The 19,018-nt window shown below is 48.0% G+C and overlaps 1 protein-coding gene and 1 non-coding gene across 2 annotated transcripts in view; both read right to left on the reverse strand.

The window, feature by feature from the left end:
* Positions 1-5,577: 5,577 nt before the first annotated feature.
* The window catches only part of sipa1l3 (signal-induced proliferation-associated 1 like 3), a 241,529-nt gene continuing 228,088 nt past the window's right edge, over positions 5,578-19,018 (reverse strand). Inside the window, 3 exon segments of the mRNA XM_038786044.1 lie at positions 5,578-8,024; positions 11,891-11,972; positions 15,473-15,602. Coding sequence (XP_038641972.1) covers positions 7,881-8,024; positions 11,891-11,972; positions 15,473-15,602 — 356 coding nt within the window. The 3' untranslated portion in view covers positions 5,578-7,880.
* On the reverse strand, positions 18,653-18,725 carry trnak-cuu. The gene has a single exon. It is a non-coding gene; the product is annotated as a tRNA-Lys (tRNA).

Below are 19,018 nucleotides of genomic sequence, written 5' to 3' on the forward strand. Positions count from 1 at the left end.
GAAACGGTGGCCATGCCTTTGTGCAAAGCAACACCCGAGTGGTCAGAGGCAGATTCACCACCAGTTCCGGGGGCAGCAATTATTTCCCGTGTTCCACACCATCCAATTGGGGTCCCCTAACGCACATTTAGCACGACCCCAAAGAGCTGCAGTCAACCCAGTCGACAAACCAGCTCCCCAGATGGTTCGCCTGTCATCTTGTCAATGCAGCTCTCCACGACACGGTTAATAAGAAAAGCGAAGAGGGCAATAAACTCAGATCCAAATGCTACATGCAAATTGAAGTCAGGCTTCGCCCACTGCACAATTATTTAAGATTAATGATGAATGAAATGAAAATCACTTATTGTCACGAGTAGGCTTCAAATTAAGTTACTGTGAAAAACCCCTAGTCGCCACATTCTGGCACCTGTTCAGGGAGGCTGGTACGGGAATGATATCGGAATCATAAAAGCACAGAGGCCATTTAGCCCATCATGCTGGTCAGTTCTAGTCCCATTATCCCCTGCTCTTTTCCAAGAAACTTTTGTTTTTAAATGTTTATCCAATTAACATTTGAAAGATCCCACTGGGTCTGTGTCATGACATGCACATGATGAGATACAGACAGGCAGTGACAGACACCCAGTACAGCCAATCAACACACAGGACAGAACACATCCAATCACCAGGCAGAACACAAGGTGGTTTCCCACTATAAAACACACGAGGCATTAACACTCTGCCTCTTTCCAATGGTGACAACTATCGTGACAGTCAGGGTGTATATATCAGTTCGCACCTTCTACACGTGGCTCAGAGCTAGTCTGGTCTAGTTAGTTATAGTAAGCATGCTTAACCCACAGTGAACTGTGTGCACTGCTTAATAAGTTCAATAAAGCATTTTGAACTATCAAAGTTTGGAGTCTACTTTCAAGTACAACTGCATCCAATTGCAGTCCGTGTTACCCCAGGGTGATTAACACGACAGTCTGTTCAGGATATTTTGCTGTGTTAAAATACTTTCTCCGGCACCTTCACCAATTACCATAGATTTGTTTTATCTGGTTAACAGTCTCCCTATCTACTTCATCAAAAACTCGATATAAAAATGTTGAATGTTGCTTTTAAATCCCCCCCTTAAACCCTTCTGCTCCCAGGAGAACAACCCCACTTCGCTAATAACCCAATAAAGTCCCTCATCTTTCATAAGTGGTCACCCAGAGGGCTGGATTGTTCAGTGATCTCCTTCCATTCTGAAGGGACAGGTACATACTGTCGAACTAGCTTCCCTTCAATTCTTTGAACAAACTGGTCGTTACTCAGGTGAACACGGGCTACTGTGGCCCTGTCCCCCACACACACGGACTTCTCAACATGAAGCAACATACAGTGGTCGTGTGTGGGAAACCGAATGCACTTTCTCCTGTGCGGCACAGTAGTTAGCACTGCTGCCTCACAGCACCAGGGATCTGGGTTTGGTTCCATCCTCGGGTGACTGTCTGTGAGGAGTTTGCACTTCCTTCCCCATGTCTGTGGGGGTTTCATCCGGGTGCTCCAGTTTCCTCAACAGTCCAAAGATGTGCAGGTTAGGTGGATTGGCCATGATAAATTGTCCCTTCCTGTCCAAAAAGGTTAGATGCAGTTATGGGGATAGGGTGGGGGAGTGGGCCTGGTACTTGCGGAGGGTTGGTGCAGTCTCGACAGGCCAAATGGCCTCCTTCTGCACCCCGCGATTCTATGATTCGCTCCGACTACAGCAGCAGGTCCACTGTTCCGACTGGGATCAGCCAAGCTGGGGAACGAGCCCAGATTGGGGCCTCACGGTAGCATGGTGGTTAGCATCAATGCTTCACAGCTCCAGTGGTCCCAGGTTCGATTCCCGGCTGGGTCACTGTCTGTGTGGAGTCTGCACGTCCTCCCCGTGTGTGCGTGGGTTTCCTCCGGGTGCTCCGGTTTCCTCCCACAGTCCCACAGCGGGTTAGGTGGATTGGCCATGATAAATTGCCCGTAGTGTAAGGTTAATGGGGGGATTGTTGGGTTACGGGTATACGGGTTACGTGGGTTTAAGTAGGGTGATCATTGCTCGGCACAACATCAAGGGCCGAAGGGCCTGTTCTGTGCTGTTCTATGTTCTAGATCCTTCCCGTTTGACGTGCAGTTGCTGACGCCAACAAGTAGCTCAGATACTTCGGGTCCGCCCAAAGAACACCAGTTTCACAAATGAGCCACTCGTTTGAAGAGTTTAAGAAAGATTTTATTCGCTTTTCCACAGACATGCCAAATGAATGATGAAAAGACAAAAAAAAGGACTGAATGGAAAAGCGGAATCAAAAATAATCACAAATTAAATACAAATCTCATTTGAAAGCTTGATGCCTCTATAAAATATGAAAAGCAGATAAATTACACTACTCAAAAAAAAGAGAACACACACATCCCCAAATCAATAAAATCACAAAAAACCTACAGACAAATGTACATTGGAAAATCTTCACCACACAAAAACAATAAAATTTAAGACTTTTTCACTCTTTATACACAAATATTACAGAGAATAAAATTCCAAGTAAACTTTTCTTCTTTTAAGACAATGATGGTTGCAGCTGCAATGCTTCGAACGGTTCCCTCTTGCTCAGCTTTAGATTTGTGTCATTTGTATAAATGTCTTATAAAAAGTTCTCTTTTGTAATCCAGTTTGTACAAGAAATCGCAAACGCACATCAACGAACATGCGATCAGCGTGCAGAGGCAGAGAAGGATTGCATTACTGCCGAGGAACAGTCACAAGGCAGGGAAATCTGTTTCTTTTGGTTTGAAATTGAAAACAAAATTAACTCGCGCGTGTCGCAGCTTAACCACACAATAGGCGTTGTTTCTCCTCTCCCGGGGCACACGCCCATTCTAATGTCCAATGCAGCAAAGGTCACACAAATGTCGTAAATTATTCAAGGTTCTGTGCTTAAAAAGTTATCCTTTGATCTCAAGTTGCACACTTCTCCTCTCTTCCCTTCCTCAATCACTCACTACTTTGCCCAACATACAAGCTCCGTTCGAGCTTGTAATTAAATCTCAGGGTGCCAACAGCTCGAGATCCAGTGTTCGGCTGGCTTGAGTCATCCATTTGGTCAATGCCCAAACTTCCCACCAGTCTCCATTGCTGAGAAGAAGGTAGTTCTACGCTCTGCACTTTTCAAATGAGGAAATGTCCTTTAATTCAAAATAGCTGTGACACGACACATTCCAAATTCCTTCACTGGAAGCATTCACTTGTTTCATTCTGTTAACTCCCGTTGTGAAATGCAGCAGAACAATTTCAGTTGAATGCACGTCTCCTGCACACCATTTCCAAAGCTGCTGGGTTGAGACAGTATTTGGATTGTATGTAGAAATGTATCAGACAATAGAGCCTGAAATAATCATTTTTAAAAACCAGAACGCTTTGATAGAACTGCTTCAGCGTTGACTAGCCAACAAGATTTCATCGGTTAATCGAGGTGCTGGCAAACACAGTTTCTGAAACCCCCCACGGTGGCTGACTGCCGTCAGTGAGCCAGTAGCATGTTTGGCTCTGCACTGGCTGTGGTGGGTGCACACGCCCCTCAGATACCTGCTACCCCTGGGACCCTGCGCTTTTGTACCAATCCACAGCCAGATCCTCAAACCTCGGACAATACACCGGAGAACAGGGAACTCAGAAGGCAGGTTAAACCTCGTTTTGTGACTGTTCCCCTTTCAAAATGATTTGAACAAATCCCCAAAATTGCAGATCGATCAAATCCAGGCGACTGCATCAATTTGGCAGCATCTAGGTTAACATTCAGCCAGTGCCTCTCTGATTAAATTAATCATTCCACATGATTTCCCTACAATTGCGTTACTGTAGTGTATAATCCCTAGAAAGGTAGGATCACAAAAAATTCCAGAATATTCAGTACTCACTGAATCGCCTCAGCAATTCCAATTTTCATTAAGATTTTGAATTTTAAAAAAAAACCTAAAGCAATTTATACAAATATAATGTATACAAAGAGCATTTACATAGATTAAACTTCCTGAGCCATCACAAATGGAATTTTTCTAGAAAATAATTTAGTCTGTGTGAGAAAGTGCTTTAAAAACTTCCTATATTAATGTTAGACCCGGGAGATTGCTCTTTCAAACATCGTCTGCAATATTACTTTTTAAAAAAAAATATTGGAAACGAAACCTTTTGATTAAATTTTCAAATAAAATAAAACAGCTTACTGAAATCCACTGTATTGCGGTTCCTAAAAAGGACAGAGAAACATGATTTCCCGTCACAACCAATCCCCTGTACTGGCTTGCTGACCAATCCCCTGTTCTAGGTTGCTGACCAATCCCCTGTACTGGCTTGCTGACCAATCCCCTGTACTGGCTTGCTGACCAATCCCCTGTACTGGCTTGCTGACCAATCCCCTGTTCTAGGTTGCTGACCAATCCCCTGTTCTAGGTTGCTGACCAATCCTCTGTATTGGCTTGCTGACCAATCCCCTGTTCTAGGTTGCTGATCAATCCCCTGTACTGGCTTGCTGATCAATCCCCTGTTCTAGGTTGCTGGTCAATCCCCTGTACTGGCTTGCTGACCAATCCTCTGTACTGGCTTGCTGACCAATCCCCTGTACTGGCTTGCTGACCAATCCCCTGTTCTAGGTTGCTGGTCAATCCCCTGTACTGGCTTGCTGACCAATCCCCTGTACTGGCTTGCTGACCAATCCCCTGTACTGGCTTGCTGACCAATCCCCTGTTCTAGGTTGCTGACCAATCCCCTGTACTGGCTTGCTGACCAATCCCCTGTACTGGCTTGCTGACCAATCCCCTGTTCTAGGTTGCTGATCAATCCCCTGTTCTAGGTTGCTGGTCAATCCCCTGTACTGGCTTGCTGACCAATCCTCTGTACTGGCTTGCTGGTCAATCCCCTGTACTGGCTTGCTGACCAATCCCCTGTACTGGCTTGCTGATCAATCCCCTGTACTGGCTTGCTGATCAATCCCCTGTACTGACTTGCTGACCAATCCCCTGTACTGGCTTGCTGACCAATCCCCTGTACTGGCTTGCTGACCAATCCCCTGTACTGGCTTGCTGACCAATCCCCTGTTCTAGGTTGCTGGTCAATCCCCTGTACTGGCTTGCTGACCAATCCCCTGTACTGGCTTGCTGACCAATCCCCTGTACTGGCTTGCTGACCAATCCCCTGTTCTAGGTTGCTGATCAATCCCCTGTTCTAGGTTGCTGGTCAATCCCCTGTACTGGCTTGCTGACCAATCCTCTGTACTGGCTTGCTGGTCAATCCCCTGTACTGGCTTGCTGACCAATCCCCTGTACTGGCTTGCTGATCAATCCCCTGTACTGGCTTGCTGATCAATCCCCTGTACTGACTTGCTGACCAATCCCCTGTACTGGCTTGCTGACCAATCCCCTGTACTGGCTTGCTGACCAATCCCCTGTACTGGCTTGCTGACCAATCCCCTGTTCTAGGTTGCTGACCAATCCTCTGTACTGGCTTGCTGATCAATCCCCTGTACTGACTTGCTGACCAATCCCCTGTACTGGCTTGCTGACCAATCCCCTGTTCTACGTTGCTGACCAATCCCCTGTACTGGCTTGCTGACCAATCCCCTGTACTGGCTTGCTGACCAATCCCCTGTTCTAGGTTGCTGACCAATCCTCTGTACTGGCTTGCTGATCAATCCCCTGTACTGACTTGCTGACCAATCCCCTGTACTGGCTTGCTGACCAATCCCCTGTTCTACGTTGCTGACCAATCCCCTGTACTGGCTTGCTGACCAATCCCCTGTACTGGCTTGCTGACCAATCCCCTGTTCTAGGTTGCTGACCAATCCCCTGTACTGGCTTGCTGACCAATCCCCTGTACTGGCTTGCTGACCAATCCCCTGTACTGGCTTGCTGACCAATCCCCTGTACTGGCTTGCTGATCAATCCCCTGTACTGGCTTGCTGATCAATCCCCTGTACTGGCTTGCTGACCAATCCCCTGTACTGGCTTGCTGACCAATCCCCTGTACTGGCTTGCTGATCAATCCCCTGTACTGGCTTGCTGACCAATCCCCTGTACTGGCTTGCTGACCAATCCCCTGTACTGGCTTGCTGACCAATCCCCTGTACTGGCTTGCTGACCAATCCCCTGTACTGGCTTGCTGACCAATCCCCTGTACTGGCTTGCTGATCAATCCCCTGTTCTACGTTGCTGATCAATCCCCTGTACTGGCTTGCTGACCAATCCCCTGTACTGGCTTGCTGACCAATCCCCTGTACTGGCTTGCTGACCAATCCCCTGTACTGGCTTGCTGACCAATCCCCTGTACTGGCTTGCTGACCAATCCCCTGTACTGGCTTGCTGATCAATCCCCTGTACTGGCTTGCTGACCAATCCCCTGTACTGGCTTGCTGACCAATCCCCTGTACTGGCTTGCTGACCAATCCCCTGTACTGGCTTGCTGATCAATCCCCTGTACTGGCTTGCTGACCAATCCCCTGTACTGGCTTGCTGACCAATCCCCTGTACTGGCTTGCTGACCAATCCCCTGTACTGGCTTGCTGACCAATCCCCTGTACTGGCTTGCTGACCAATCCCCTGTACTGGGTTTACTAGCTTGCTGTCCTCACCCATGCTGCAGAATCTCCTTCCCTCAAAAGCGCCCTATCGAGGCCTTGCTTACTATTTTCCATGTGCAGGTGTAGATGCTAAGCTGTTCAGCTACAGAAAGCATCACTCTTGGTGCCCCACAGGACGAGCATTTTCCAGCGGAAGCGAAGAAAGTGGTGATGGGCTGGGGTGGGATTGGCGGGCGGTCATTGGTCAGTGATGAGGAACGGGATCCGGTTTCAATCCCAATCCGTTCGAGGATTCAAGGGGGCCAGAAGCATCTCGCTCTTCTGCGCCACGTGCCCTCTCTCGCTCTCCCCGGACAGGCCGAAGATTAAAAATCGTGGAGCCAATATTCACACGGGATGGCCAGTGCCTTAACTCTCAGCATAATTAAAAAGTTGCAAATCCACTTTGTTCCTTTTAACAACAGGAAAGACCAAAAGGAGCCAAACGGTCCTGTGGACCAAGCTGGGCACAGGAGGAAATGGAGAATAATCCGGGTTACACGGCTGTCTGACCCCACTGGAGGGAACAGTTTATCTCCTGACTATCATTTTGGTTTGTGACACTTTATAGACAGTGTTAAAAAAATAAAAACAATTAAATAGGATGGCCAGTATTCACTGAACTATAATTTCTGCCAAAGTTTCTGTTTTTAAATAATCAAATTGCTGCTTTCTGTGGACGCCCACCATCCTGACCAGCTTTAGGTAATTCTCCAAGTTCTGGAAGAAGACAAATGATCAAAGGTTTCTCGTTGGATAACAGAGATTGCCTTCCGCCAGTTAGCAGGGGTCAGGCTGGGAGAGAGAGAGAGAGAGAGAAAGAGAGAGAGAGAGAGAGAGAGAGAGAAAGAGAAAGAGAGAGAGAGAGAAAGAGAGAGAGAAAAAGAGAGAGAGAAAGAAGGAAGGAGTTAGGGCTGTGGATTTAATCAGCAGATGTGAGCGGCTATTGGCAGCATTCAGAAAACATTTGTACTGGACCAGTCCCGCCCTAGCACAGTGAACGGACGTACAGTACACATCCTGGCAGGGCGGGGTAGGCTGAGAGAGAGTGGCCACGGGAAAATGAACCGCTCGCTTCCCCCCCCCTGCCCCCCACTCTGCTACGTCTGCGTCGAAAGCCACCGCCTCCGTCGTCAATAAAACGGCGCCGATTACTCTGCAAGTTGTGGAATTCTCATGTTGGGCTGTCGCTGTGTTAGTTACTCCAAAGGTACGATGTCAAAAATAGAACGTGTTCAAGGTGCCTCGCGGGTGGGCAGGCCGGCGTCACTTCTTCTCCACGGTGCTGGAAAATATTTCTGCAAATTTCCTCAGTTGCACGGTGGCGCACAGGGACTCCTCCTGGAGGCGCTGGTTATTGACCCGCAGATTGGCCACCTCGGCCTGCAAGACCATTTTATCCTCTTTCTCCTGGAGAGACAGAGACAGGGGGTGACAGAGTGAATTTCCTCAGTGAGCATTATACAACATGGAAGGTGCGAGATTCCCTAGCTTAGTGTTAACTCGAGAGCTACATTCCCAACCAACACGATACGTGAGGGCCCCGCTCAGGAATACAGTACAAAGGTGGAATGTCGCCATCGCTTACAGCTCCTGGTGTGAATAGTGAAGGGGCCAGGCAGTATTGATCATACTCCATGTAATACCGACATTTTCATTAGAGGTGCCGTCGTTCAAGGAGGTGTTAAACCAAGGCTGCAAAGAGGAGAGAGAGAGAGAGAAAAGAGGAAAGACAGAGAAAAGAGTGAGAGAGGAGGAGAGAAAGAGATAGAGAAGACAGAGAGAGGAGAGAAAAGAGGAGAGGAGAGAAAAGAGGAGAGGAGAGAAGAGATAGAAGGTAGAGAGAGAGAGAAGAGAGAGAAGAGAGCGAAAAAAGAGCGAGAGAAAAGGAGAGAGGAGAGAAAAGAGAGGCGAGAAGAGAGAGGGAGAAACGAGAGAGAGAAAAGAGAGAGAGAAAAGAGAGAGAGAGGACAGAAGAGAGGAGAGAAAAGAGAGAAAAGAGAGAGAAAAGAGAGAGAGAAAATAAGAGAGAAAAGAGAGAGAGAGGAGAGAAAAGAGAGAGAGAGAAAAAAGAGAGAAGAGAAGAGAAAGAGAGAGAGAAAAGAGAAAGGGAAAAGAGAGAGCGAAAAGAGAGCGCGAAAAGAGAGAGGGAAAAGAGAAATAAAAGAGAGAGAAAAGGGAGAGAAAAGGGAGAGAGAAAAGAGAGAGATAAGAGAAAGAGGAGAGAGGAAAAAAAAGGAGAGAGAGATAAGAGAGAAGAAAAAGAGGAAGAGAGAGAGAGAGAGAGAGAGAGAGAGAGGAGAGAGAGAGGGAGAGAGAGGGAGAGAGAGGGAGAGAGAGGGAGAGAGAGGGAGAGAGAGGGGAGTGTCGCATCCGCTGAAGGTTTGGGTTAAGGCACATTTCTCCATTTCTGGTATTGATATATCCACCCAGTGCTGTCACAATGATTAAGCTTTCACTTTTCCAAGCAACTTCTTTGCCAAAGTAAAAAAAAATCAGCTGGCAGAAGGTGGCATCACATCCGGGAGCATCTACAAGCAGAGAATACCGGGATAGCATTTCCTGAAGTGATTTACGGAGCTCCTCCAGACTCATTTAGATGGTGAGAGCGTGGCAGAAACTATAAAATAGTTCAGGAGGACTGGCCTTTGTTGTCTGCACAAACACCCGGCGTTTCGGGAGATACTTCAACAGCAAAACCTGATAATTACAAGATTATTAACTCAAAAAAACCAACATTTTTAAAAAAGTATTTCGTTAGCGGAAAACCTGTGTCGACGGGGAAAGGAGGTCAGGATGGGTGACCAAAGGTCTTAATCAAAGGAGCTGGGATTTTAAAAGGGGAATGGTTAGGAGAGAGGAATTAGAGGGAGCGTTGGACCCAATGGTGCCGGGAGAAGCCTGGGATCGAATCTACAGTAAATCACAAGCTTTGGAAGGAGGGGGTGTGAGGTACAGACATTCAAAAAATGTTATTGATTGAAAGAGGGCAAACAGCAAATGGAAATAAAAGATTCAATCCAGCAGAGATGATGACGAGTTTGGATGTCAAATGGTTAACATGATGGGATACCAATGCGCTGTGGATGTTTGTGGCCAGCTCCTATCCATACGCACTACCGCTGGAATGACGAGTGATAGCGTTTCAATTCTATTCCCAAGCTTCCTACGCTTCCAAGATTTCAACACGGACTGTTGAATGTTTTCTTTGGGTCTTCCGAATATCAAGAGAATACTTCAGGATAAGTTCTTGCAGATGACTGGCGATTAGAGAAAAAAAACCATTCCCATATCCCACAAGAAGATGCATCGGAAACACTCCTTATTTTCTGATCTTGCTCCAGTTTTACAGCTGCCTCAAGTCATTAGTGACTCAGTTTTCAAAAACTATTCCAAACGCCCCCATTCTGCATCGTGGTGCCGTTATGGAGCTGATTCCGTGTCCTCCAAATGCCTTTCTGTGGCCATGCACCCGAGCAGCAGAACAATTGAAGCTGACAGCACAGAACGTGGCCATTCAGCCCATCGTGATATCCCAAAGTAAATCAGTCAGAGGTTTTCCGAATTGCTGGTGATGGGGGCAGAAGCGGATTTAGTGACAGGTGACAACAAAGGCCTGGGATTTATCATCAACATTTTCAGTACTGATATAACAAATTGCTGCTTTATTGCTGTTTTCGCTGGCAGCTGGGGTCACGTTCATTCGCAAGGGTTAAAACAGAGTTGCAGTTGGGAGGCACTACGCTCAAGACTGCGAGGGACTCTGCCTCAACTGCTCAGAGACAAAACTGTCTGTGCGGAGTCTGCACATCCTCCCTGTGGGTTTCCTCCGGGTGCTCCGGTTTCCTCCCACAGTCCAAAGATGTGCAGGTTAGGTGGATTGACCATGCTAAATTGCCCCTTAGTGTCCAAAAGTGCCCTTAGTGTTGGGTGGGGTTACTGGGTTATGGGGATGGGGTGGAGGTGTTGACCTTGGGTAGGGTGCTCTTTCCAAGAGCCGGTGCAGACTCGATGGGCCGAATGGCCTCCTTCTGCACTGTAAATTCTATGATCCATACTCAAACAGCTATCTTTCTTTAAATAAATTTAGAGTACCCAATTATTTTTTCCAATTAAGGGCAATTTAGCCTGGCCAATCCACCTACCCTGCACATCTTTGGGTTGTGGGGGTGAAACCCACGCAGACACGGGGAGAATGTGCAAACTCCACACGGGCAGTGAACCGGGGCCGGGATCGAACCCGGGACCTCGGCGCCGTGAGGCAGCAATGCTAACCACTGCACCACCATGCTGTCCCAACAGCTCTCTTCACAGAGAGCTTTTCCCTAATCGCTGTGACAATTTTAAATGCGTAATATGCCTAACCTGCACATCTTTGGACTGTGGGAGGAAACCGGAGGAAACCCACGCAGACACGGGGAGAATGTGCAGACTCCGCACAGACAGTGACCCAAGCCGGGAATCAAACCTGGATCTTGGAGCTGTGAAGCAATTGTGCTAACCACCGTGCTACCCTTATGAGCTGCACGGATGTTAAATTGGTTGTTGGTGTAGCTATTCGTGCACTCAGGGTTGTTCAGTAAGTGCTGTCCAAACACGGAAGCACATCTAACAGTAGCTGCTTTGATTTGGGTTTCGAAAACGCGGCCTGGACTCTGCCCATTATGGACACCCGAAGAATCATGCTGTTTGATTTGATCAGCCAATCCCTGGGGTCTATGGCCCATGTACCGAGCATCACACTGACATTGGTTACATCTGCTTCTGTGGAAATAGGGTTAGTTTCTAAATCTCTCCTTACAATTAGTCACCCTCGGGAGGAGCACAGGGTCACTGCGGGCAGCATTTCACTTGTCTATCCAGCCCCAATCTCAAACAGCACTGAAATGGCAACAATCTAGTGTTCCTTCAGAAATAAATTCTGTCACCTTTCCCAACCAGTCAAGGCATCTGCCTCACACCAATGTGATTCTTAACCATCCTCTGGAGGAGGCCTATCCAGTCACTCAACTGTACTGCCAGCATCTGAAGAGAAACTTGGGATGGGTAATACTGACAGTGACTCCCACATCCCGGGGATGGATAGAGAAACTTGGGATGGGTAATACTGCCAGTGACTCCCACATCCTGGGGATGGATAGAGAAACTTGGGATGGGTAATACTGCCAGTGACTCCCACATCCCGGGGATGGATAGAGAAACTTGGGATGGGTAATACTGCCAGTGACTCCCACATCCCGAGGATGTATTGAAAATGTTGTGGGCACATTCCTCACCTTCAGCAGATCGTCCTGAAGCTGTCTCAGCTGGATTTCGAGCTGGTAAACCTTTCCTGTTAACGCCAACGCTGGCTCGTCGCTGGAACACAAGAGGCATTCGTTAAATTTGGAACAATGCGCCCGCTGCAGCAGAGTGGGCGACTCTGGTGCCCTTTGAACCAAGCGCTTGTTCAGCGTCCCACTCCAAACCCTTCAGCAGAATCCAGGTTGACCCTCCAGGGCTTCACCACCAGAGGGGACACCTGGAGGATGAGATGTTAAACCGAGGCCCTGTCGGGCCTCTCGGTTGACTGTAAAATATCCCACTATCCCAAAGGATCAGGGGAGATGGCCCTGGTGCGCTGGACAATATTTATCCCTCAATCATTCCAAAAAATCCCCAGTTGATCTGATCGTGATCATATTGCTATTGGTGAGAAATTCCTGGATTCAAATGGATTTTAGTGACAGTCAAAGCGAACACATCCTACTCGAGGTTACACCAGATGGTATTTCTAAAATAATAACTGAGTAAATGGAAATATTCTTTAAAAAAAAAGGTCTCAATAGTTTACAAAATGCTTCCCAAGACTCTGTCTGCAGGTGGTAATGACAAGGTCAACCAGAATTCCTACTCCCGGTGGGTGGGGAAGGTTTGGCCACAAGACAGAGTTGGGTCTGGATTGGGTTCAGCTTCGACAGCAACCCTGCAGAACAGTCAGCTGATGCTTCATATAAAAGGAAACATTCCTGGACTGGTTCCCATTGCCTCAGAGAGCCGAGGAGAAACTCAAAATCCTCCCCCCCATCCCATTATTTTTTTGGAATCTTTGATGTTACATAGCCGCAGGGAGGGGGGCAAAATCATAGAATTTACAGTGCAGAAGGAGGCCATTCGGCCCATTGAGTCACTGGCCCTTGGAAAGAGCACCCTACTTAAACCCACCCCTCCACCCTATCCCCGTAACCCAACCTCACCATTTGGACACTAAGGGGCAATTTAGCATGGCCAATCCATCTAACCCGCACATCTTTGGACTGTGGGAGGAAACCGGAGCACCCGGAGGGAACCCGCGCTGACACGGGGGGAACGTGCAGACTCCGCACAGACAGTGACCCAAGGCTGGAATTGAACCCGGGTCCCTGGCGCTGTGAGACAGCAGTGCTAACCACTGTGCCACCAATGGAAGAACCACCTCGTGCTAATGCTCCAGCCACCATGCTCTGTGGGGCAGGCATGGATGGCCCAGCCGGTGCTGACCTGCCCCTCAATCCTGTATTTCTGTGTGACTCGCTTTCTGGATATGGGGGAGGGCCCAAGCATTGCCACATGAATCCCAACAACTGCTTGCCAAGGTTCCTAGCTGCAACCTAACAACTCTCTCTACTCGACATACAAGCTAATAATTCAACCCTTAAACAACACTGGAGTTTGAATGGAACATGCCGATTGCAATGTTAACTCATCTGGGTTTGATCGCCATTGCATTCATTAATCCTTTTAATTCAAACCAAACATTTTACAGCCAAGCAGAACCCTTATAACTAAAATAGAAAGATAAATCTGTTGCCGACAGCAAAGCCAAGTGCCGATCAGAAAGGAAGTTGAGCGAGTATCTGAGATTTCGACCGGCTGAAACGAGACTGGGGAAAGAGCTAAAAGCAATGATTTTGTTCTGCATCTACAAACTGGCTGGTTTAGCACAGTGGGCTAAACAGCTGGCTTGTAATGCAGAACAATGCCAGCGGCGCGGGTTCAATTCCCATACCGGCCTCCCCGAACAGGCGCCAGAATGTGGCGACTAGGGGCTTTTCACAGTAACTTCAGTGAAGCCTACTCGTGACAATAAGCAATTATTATTAAGCTCTGCATCTGCAAATTACGCCAACTCTAAAATCACCTTTTCTAAATTACTTGTTGTAATTTCACCCCCAATTCTTCAGCAATCCAATTTTGGCCTGGCATGGAGGGATCAAACCCAGACATGTTACTGTTCCTCAGACTTTCGCAACTCTTCCTGTAACAGATGCTGGTCACAGGCTCCACTCTCTTTTTATTTCAAAGTTTCAATTTTATCTCGGCCCTGGCACCACTTACTGTTGTGAAGAAATTGTACAGGAATTGTTTGTATACTTCAATAGTGATTTTAACATAACAAAATGTCCCTTGGTGCTGTGGTTAGCATTGTTGCTTCACAGTTCCAGGGTCCCAGGTTCGATTTTCCCGGCTCAGTCTCTCTTTGTCTGCCCCAAATCCCATGGTCACTCGGCTGAAGTAGGTCCGGCGGGTCTGTCCTGATACCGTGTGGCTCGCTTTGACGACTCTCCCGGATTGGCCCGGAGTCTCCAGGACACAGCGGAGTGCGGCGCTGGGGTAAGTCATCGGGACATTAAAAAGAAACGGTGTGCAACATGTCCCGTGGGAAGATGGGATACTGTTGGGACCACAGGGAGGCTCAGCGGGAATTTTTACAAAACACTTGCCGTGGCCCAAAGGGTTAACATCGTCCGAATAATCCAGTCAGCAAAGCAGCGATTGGACAGCTTGACTTGCTAGAGGTCGTTCGTGGCAACAGGGAGGTCAGCAAATCACTTTTATTTCTCCCTCGCTCTTTCTCTTTGTTCCCCAACGGGAAGCAGCTGAATTATCGTCAGAGACGCCATCTTGGATAAGATATTGGGAGAGGATGGCGCAGTGGCTAGCACTGCTGCCTCACGCCACCAGGGTCCCAGGTTTGATTCCCGGCTTGAGTCCTAAGCTAACAAACCTTTGGGGTTCCTTCTTCAGCACCATGTTGGAGATCTTACAAAGAGAATTGAAGCCTGGTCCCCTAGAGGGCGGCACGCGTGCACAGTGGTTAGCACTGTTGCTTTGCAGCACCAGGGTCCCAGGTTCGATTCCCGGCTTGGGTCACTGTGCGGAGTCTGCACGTTCTCCCCGTGTGTGCGTGGGTTTCCTCCGAGTGCTCCGGTTTCCTCCCACAAGTCCCGAAGACGTGCTTGTTGGGTGAATTGGACATTCTGAATTCTCCCTCTGTGACTCGAACAGGCGCCGGAGTGTGGCGACTAGGGGATTTTCACAGTAACTTCATTGCAGTGTTAATGTAAGCCTACTTTGTGACAATAAAGATTATTAGAAGCCATTTTCAAGGTGTCGGACCTGCAGACGTGCCGGGAGGCAGATGTCTTCGCCTTTGTCTGGCTATTTGCTCACAGGCGGGTTCTGTTGGGAGTGAAGGTCAGTGCCTTGGCCTGGCTGATAGCGTTTTAGCACTTTCAGAAAATTAAATACACAGTGAGACGGTCGATTAGGAGCTCTTACCCATTTTTTTTCGTATTGATAAATTCAAAAAACGATCAATAAAAAAATATTTTAAAAAATTGTAGGTCTGGTTAGAAATTGATATCAAGCACCTCAAACTGAAGAAACATGGTCGGAATCGGAGCAGATACGAATGTGTGAAGGAGAGGGGGATTATTAATAAGCAGGAGAAATAGGACTGCCCTGTCACACCTTGGTATAAACAGAACTTGATGTGGTGCAGGATGTATAAAAATGTTGAGTAGCTCTAAGCAAACACAAGAATAAAAAGCAGTTACCTTAAAATATGTTGTGTTCGGGGTGAAGACTGTCGCTCCAGGGTTTGGGTATGTACAGGGTTATAGGCTGGTCCAACCTCTGACCCAACAGAGGAGTCGTTCAGTGAGAAAAGGGAAACAGCTCTCTGGACTGATTAAAAGAGAAAGAGGAACAGAATTATCATTGGCAATTTCTTTTGGGCGGGAAGCCTCTCATGTTCCCGGCTTGCTCTCCAGATCTCTAGCCTTGGTGCTGTGCGTAGCACCCAGCCCTTAGCCAGAAACCAGTGGTTGAAACGGAATCCTGAGCACGTAATCTAGGTCGACACTCTGTGTGCAGCGCGGTCGGAGCTGCTGCCTTTTAAATGACATAAACAAAGTCTGCCTTCTGCAAAGCTGCAGGAAGGTAAATCCCACGGCATTACTCAAAGGGTGAGTGTGTGTTTCCCAGGTTGTCCTGACCACTTTTTAAAATTATAAATTTAGAGTACCCAATTCATTTTTTCCAATTAAGGGGCAATTTAGCGTGGCCAATCCACCTACCCTGCACATCTCTGGGTTGTGGGGGCGAAACCCACGCAGACACGGGGAGAATGTGCAAACTCCACACGGACAGTGACCCGGGGCCGGGATTGAACCCGGGACCTCGGCGCCGTGAGGCAGCAGGTGCTAACCCACTGCGCAACCGTGCTTGCACGGCATTCTAAGTTATTAAGCACAAGGATGATAGGCGAACAGAATTTGATGCGAGTTATGACATACATGGGCAGCAGAGTTTTGGCCGAATTTTAAAATAAAAGATGATGTTCCTTTCTCACAGTTACAAAGCCAATGGGGGGGCCACACGGTGGCGCAGTGGGTTAGCCCTGTTGCCTCACGGCGCTGAGGTCCCAGGTTCGATCCCGGCTCTGGGTCACTGTCCGTGTGGAGTTTGCACATTTCCCCCGTGTCTGCGTGGGTTTCGCCCCCACAACCCAAAGATGTGCAGGGTAGGTGGATTGGCCGCATTCTAAATTGCCCCTTAATTGAAAAAAAATAAAAATAATTGGATACACAAAGCCAATGGGCAGAGTGGACAAGGCAAAGCCCCTGATCCATCTCCTTACTCGCTCCAAAAACCAATTCGAAGTGAATCCCACTCATGCTACACACAAGAGAGATATAAAAGGCGACATTGAACCTGATCTCGGGCTTGTCCAAGCCAAAAAGCTGGATGAATTGAAGAGTGCAGCTACCTCAGAGTAAAGTTTGTTGGACGGCCACTGACCCTTTCAGAATGAATCTACATTTTTTGGACCGTCTGTCTGTCTGCCTCTCTCTACCTCAAGTGTTTAGTGATGAGCATGGCCCGCAAAATACAAACTGGAATCCGCAAGGAAACATCTGGCCACTGATTGTAGGCTTTCACTGAGGCGCGGACTGCGCACATTTATTAGACACAGCTGCTCCATAATGTGGCGCCAATTTAAGAACACCCCACCACTCCCCCCACGGGAACAATCCAGTGAAGAGTAAAAATCATCCTTGGTCAAGATTATGCTAAGGTGGGGGAGAGGTGAGAAAAATCGAAAACAAAATGTTACACGAAGAAAGTCAACACACAGTAACAAAAGTCTTAGCACAGTTAATTTTACTTCCCTTTATCTAGTGAAATAAATTAAAATTATTCCCCCTCCAGGCAGAAAGGTAACCAGCAGCAGATTGCATTGGTTTATTTACATTTAACCCTAACTAAATCTTTGATAGGCTAAAACCATATTTAAAAAAAAATTAAAGTAATCATTTTTTCCCCCCCAATTAAGGGGCAATTTACCATGGCCAATCCACCTAGCCCGCACATCTGTGGGTGGGAGGAAACCGGAGCATCCGGAGGAAACCCACCCAGACATGGGGAGAACGTGCAGACTCCGCACAGACAGTCACCCGAAGCCTGAATAGAACCCGGGACTCTGTTGCTTTGAGGCAGCAGTGCTAAACATTGTGCCACTGTGCTTCCTCATATCTTAGGGTAGTGGGGTGAGACCCACGCAGACCCGGGGGGAACGTGCAAACTCCACACGGACAGTGACCCGGGGCCGGGATCGAACTCAGGTCCTCAGCGCTGTGAGACAGCAGTGCTAACCACTGCGCCATCGTGCTGCCCTAAAACCATATTCTTGTCAGTTAGATTGCACATTCCGCTTAGTGTCTTCCAGCATTTATAAAAGACCCTATTACTCTGGCAGTGAAAGTAGATGGCAACCTGTATGGGACATTATCTTGTACAAATACATTTAGAAGTACAGAAAAGAGGCTATTTGGCCCATTGAATCTGGGCCAGCGCTTTTGAAAAGCAATCCAGTTAGCCCCGTTCCTCCACCCTTTGCCCGAATCCCTCAAACTTTATCTTACGATTAATAGACCACAACCTTTTGAAAGTTAGGACCAAACCGACTTCTTCCACCAGCCAATCAGGCAGCGCATTCCAAATTAGAATCATAGTTAGGGGGCCTCACGGTAGCATGGTGGTTAGCATCAATGCTTCACAGCTCCAGGGTCCCAGGTTCGGTTCCCGGCTGGGTCACTGTCTGTGTGGAGTCTGCACGTCCTCCCCCTGTGTGCGTGGGTTTCCTCCGGGTGCTCCGGTTTCCTCCCACAGTCCAAAGATGTGCGGGTTAGGTGGATTGGCCATGCTAAATTGCCCGTAGTGTCCTAATAAATGTAAGGTTAAGGGGGAGGGTTGTTGGGTTACGGGTATAGGGTGAATATGTGGGTTTGAGTAGGGTGATCATGGCTCGGCACAACATTGAGGGCCGAAGGGCCTGTTCTGTGCTGTACTGTTCTATGTCTATGTTCTATGTCTATGTCATAGTATTTACAGTGCAGAAGGAGGCCATTTGGCCCATCAAGTCTGCATCAGCTCTTTGAACGAGCACCCTACCCAAGCCCACATCTCCACCCTATCCCCATAACCCAGTAACCCCACCCAACACTAAGGGCAATTTTTTGGACACTAAGGGGCAAATATAGCATGGCCAATCCACCTAACCTGCACATCTTTGGACTGTGGGAGGAAACTGGAGCACCCGGAGGAAACCCACCGCACACACGGGGAGGATGTGCAGACTCCACACAGACAGTGAACCAAGCCGGGAATTGAACCTGGGACCCTGGAGCTGTGAAGCAATTGTGCTAACCACCATGCTGCCCCTAATATGGAAGCGCCCAATGTGGGGCACAAACCCACAACCCTGGAATTAAGGGTCCCATGCTCTACCGACTGAGCTAACCGGACATCGGCTAGCTCAGTCGAAATTCAAACAAATCGGCCCAGAAAAATGTTTTATTTTGTGGCATCTGTGGGGTTTTTTTTTGTTGCCAATCACCTGAATTCAGTGTCGCAGGTTATTGACCCTCCAACCACTGGAAACAGGAATATGGCACAGAAACAGCCCAACCAGTCCATATTGCCCCAGAGCCTCCTCCCATCTAAATCCACCATTATTAACCCTTCATTTCCTTCTCCCCCATAAGCTTGTCGAGCTTCCCTATAAATGCTTCAATGGCCATGAGCTGGACAGCAAGGTC

The sequence above is a fragment of the Scyliorhinus canicula genome, chromosome 27 (assembly GCF_902713615.1).
Source record: "Scyliorhinus canicula chromosome 27, sScyCan1.1, whole genome shotgun sequence".
Lineage (NCBI taxonomy): Eukaryota > Metazoa > Chordata > Chondrichthyes > Carcharhiniformes > Scyliorhinidae > Scyliorhinus > Scyliorhinus canicula.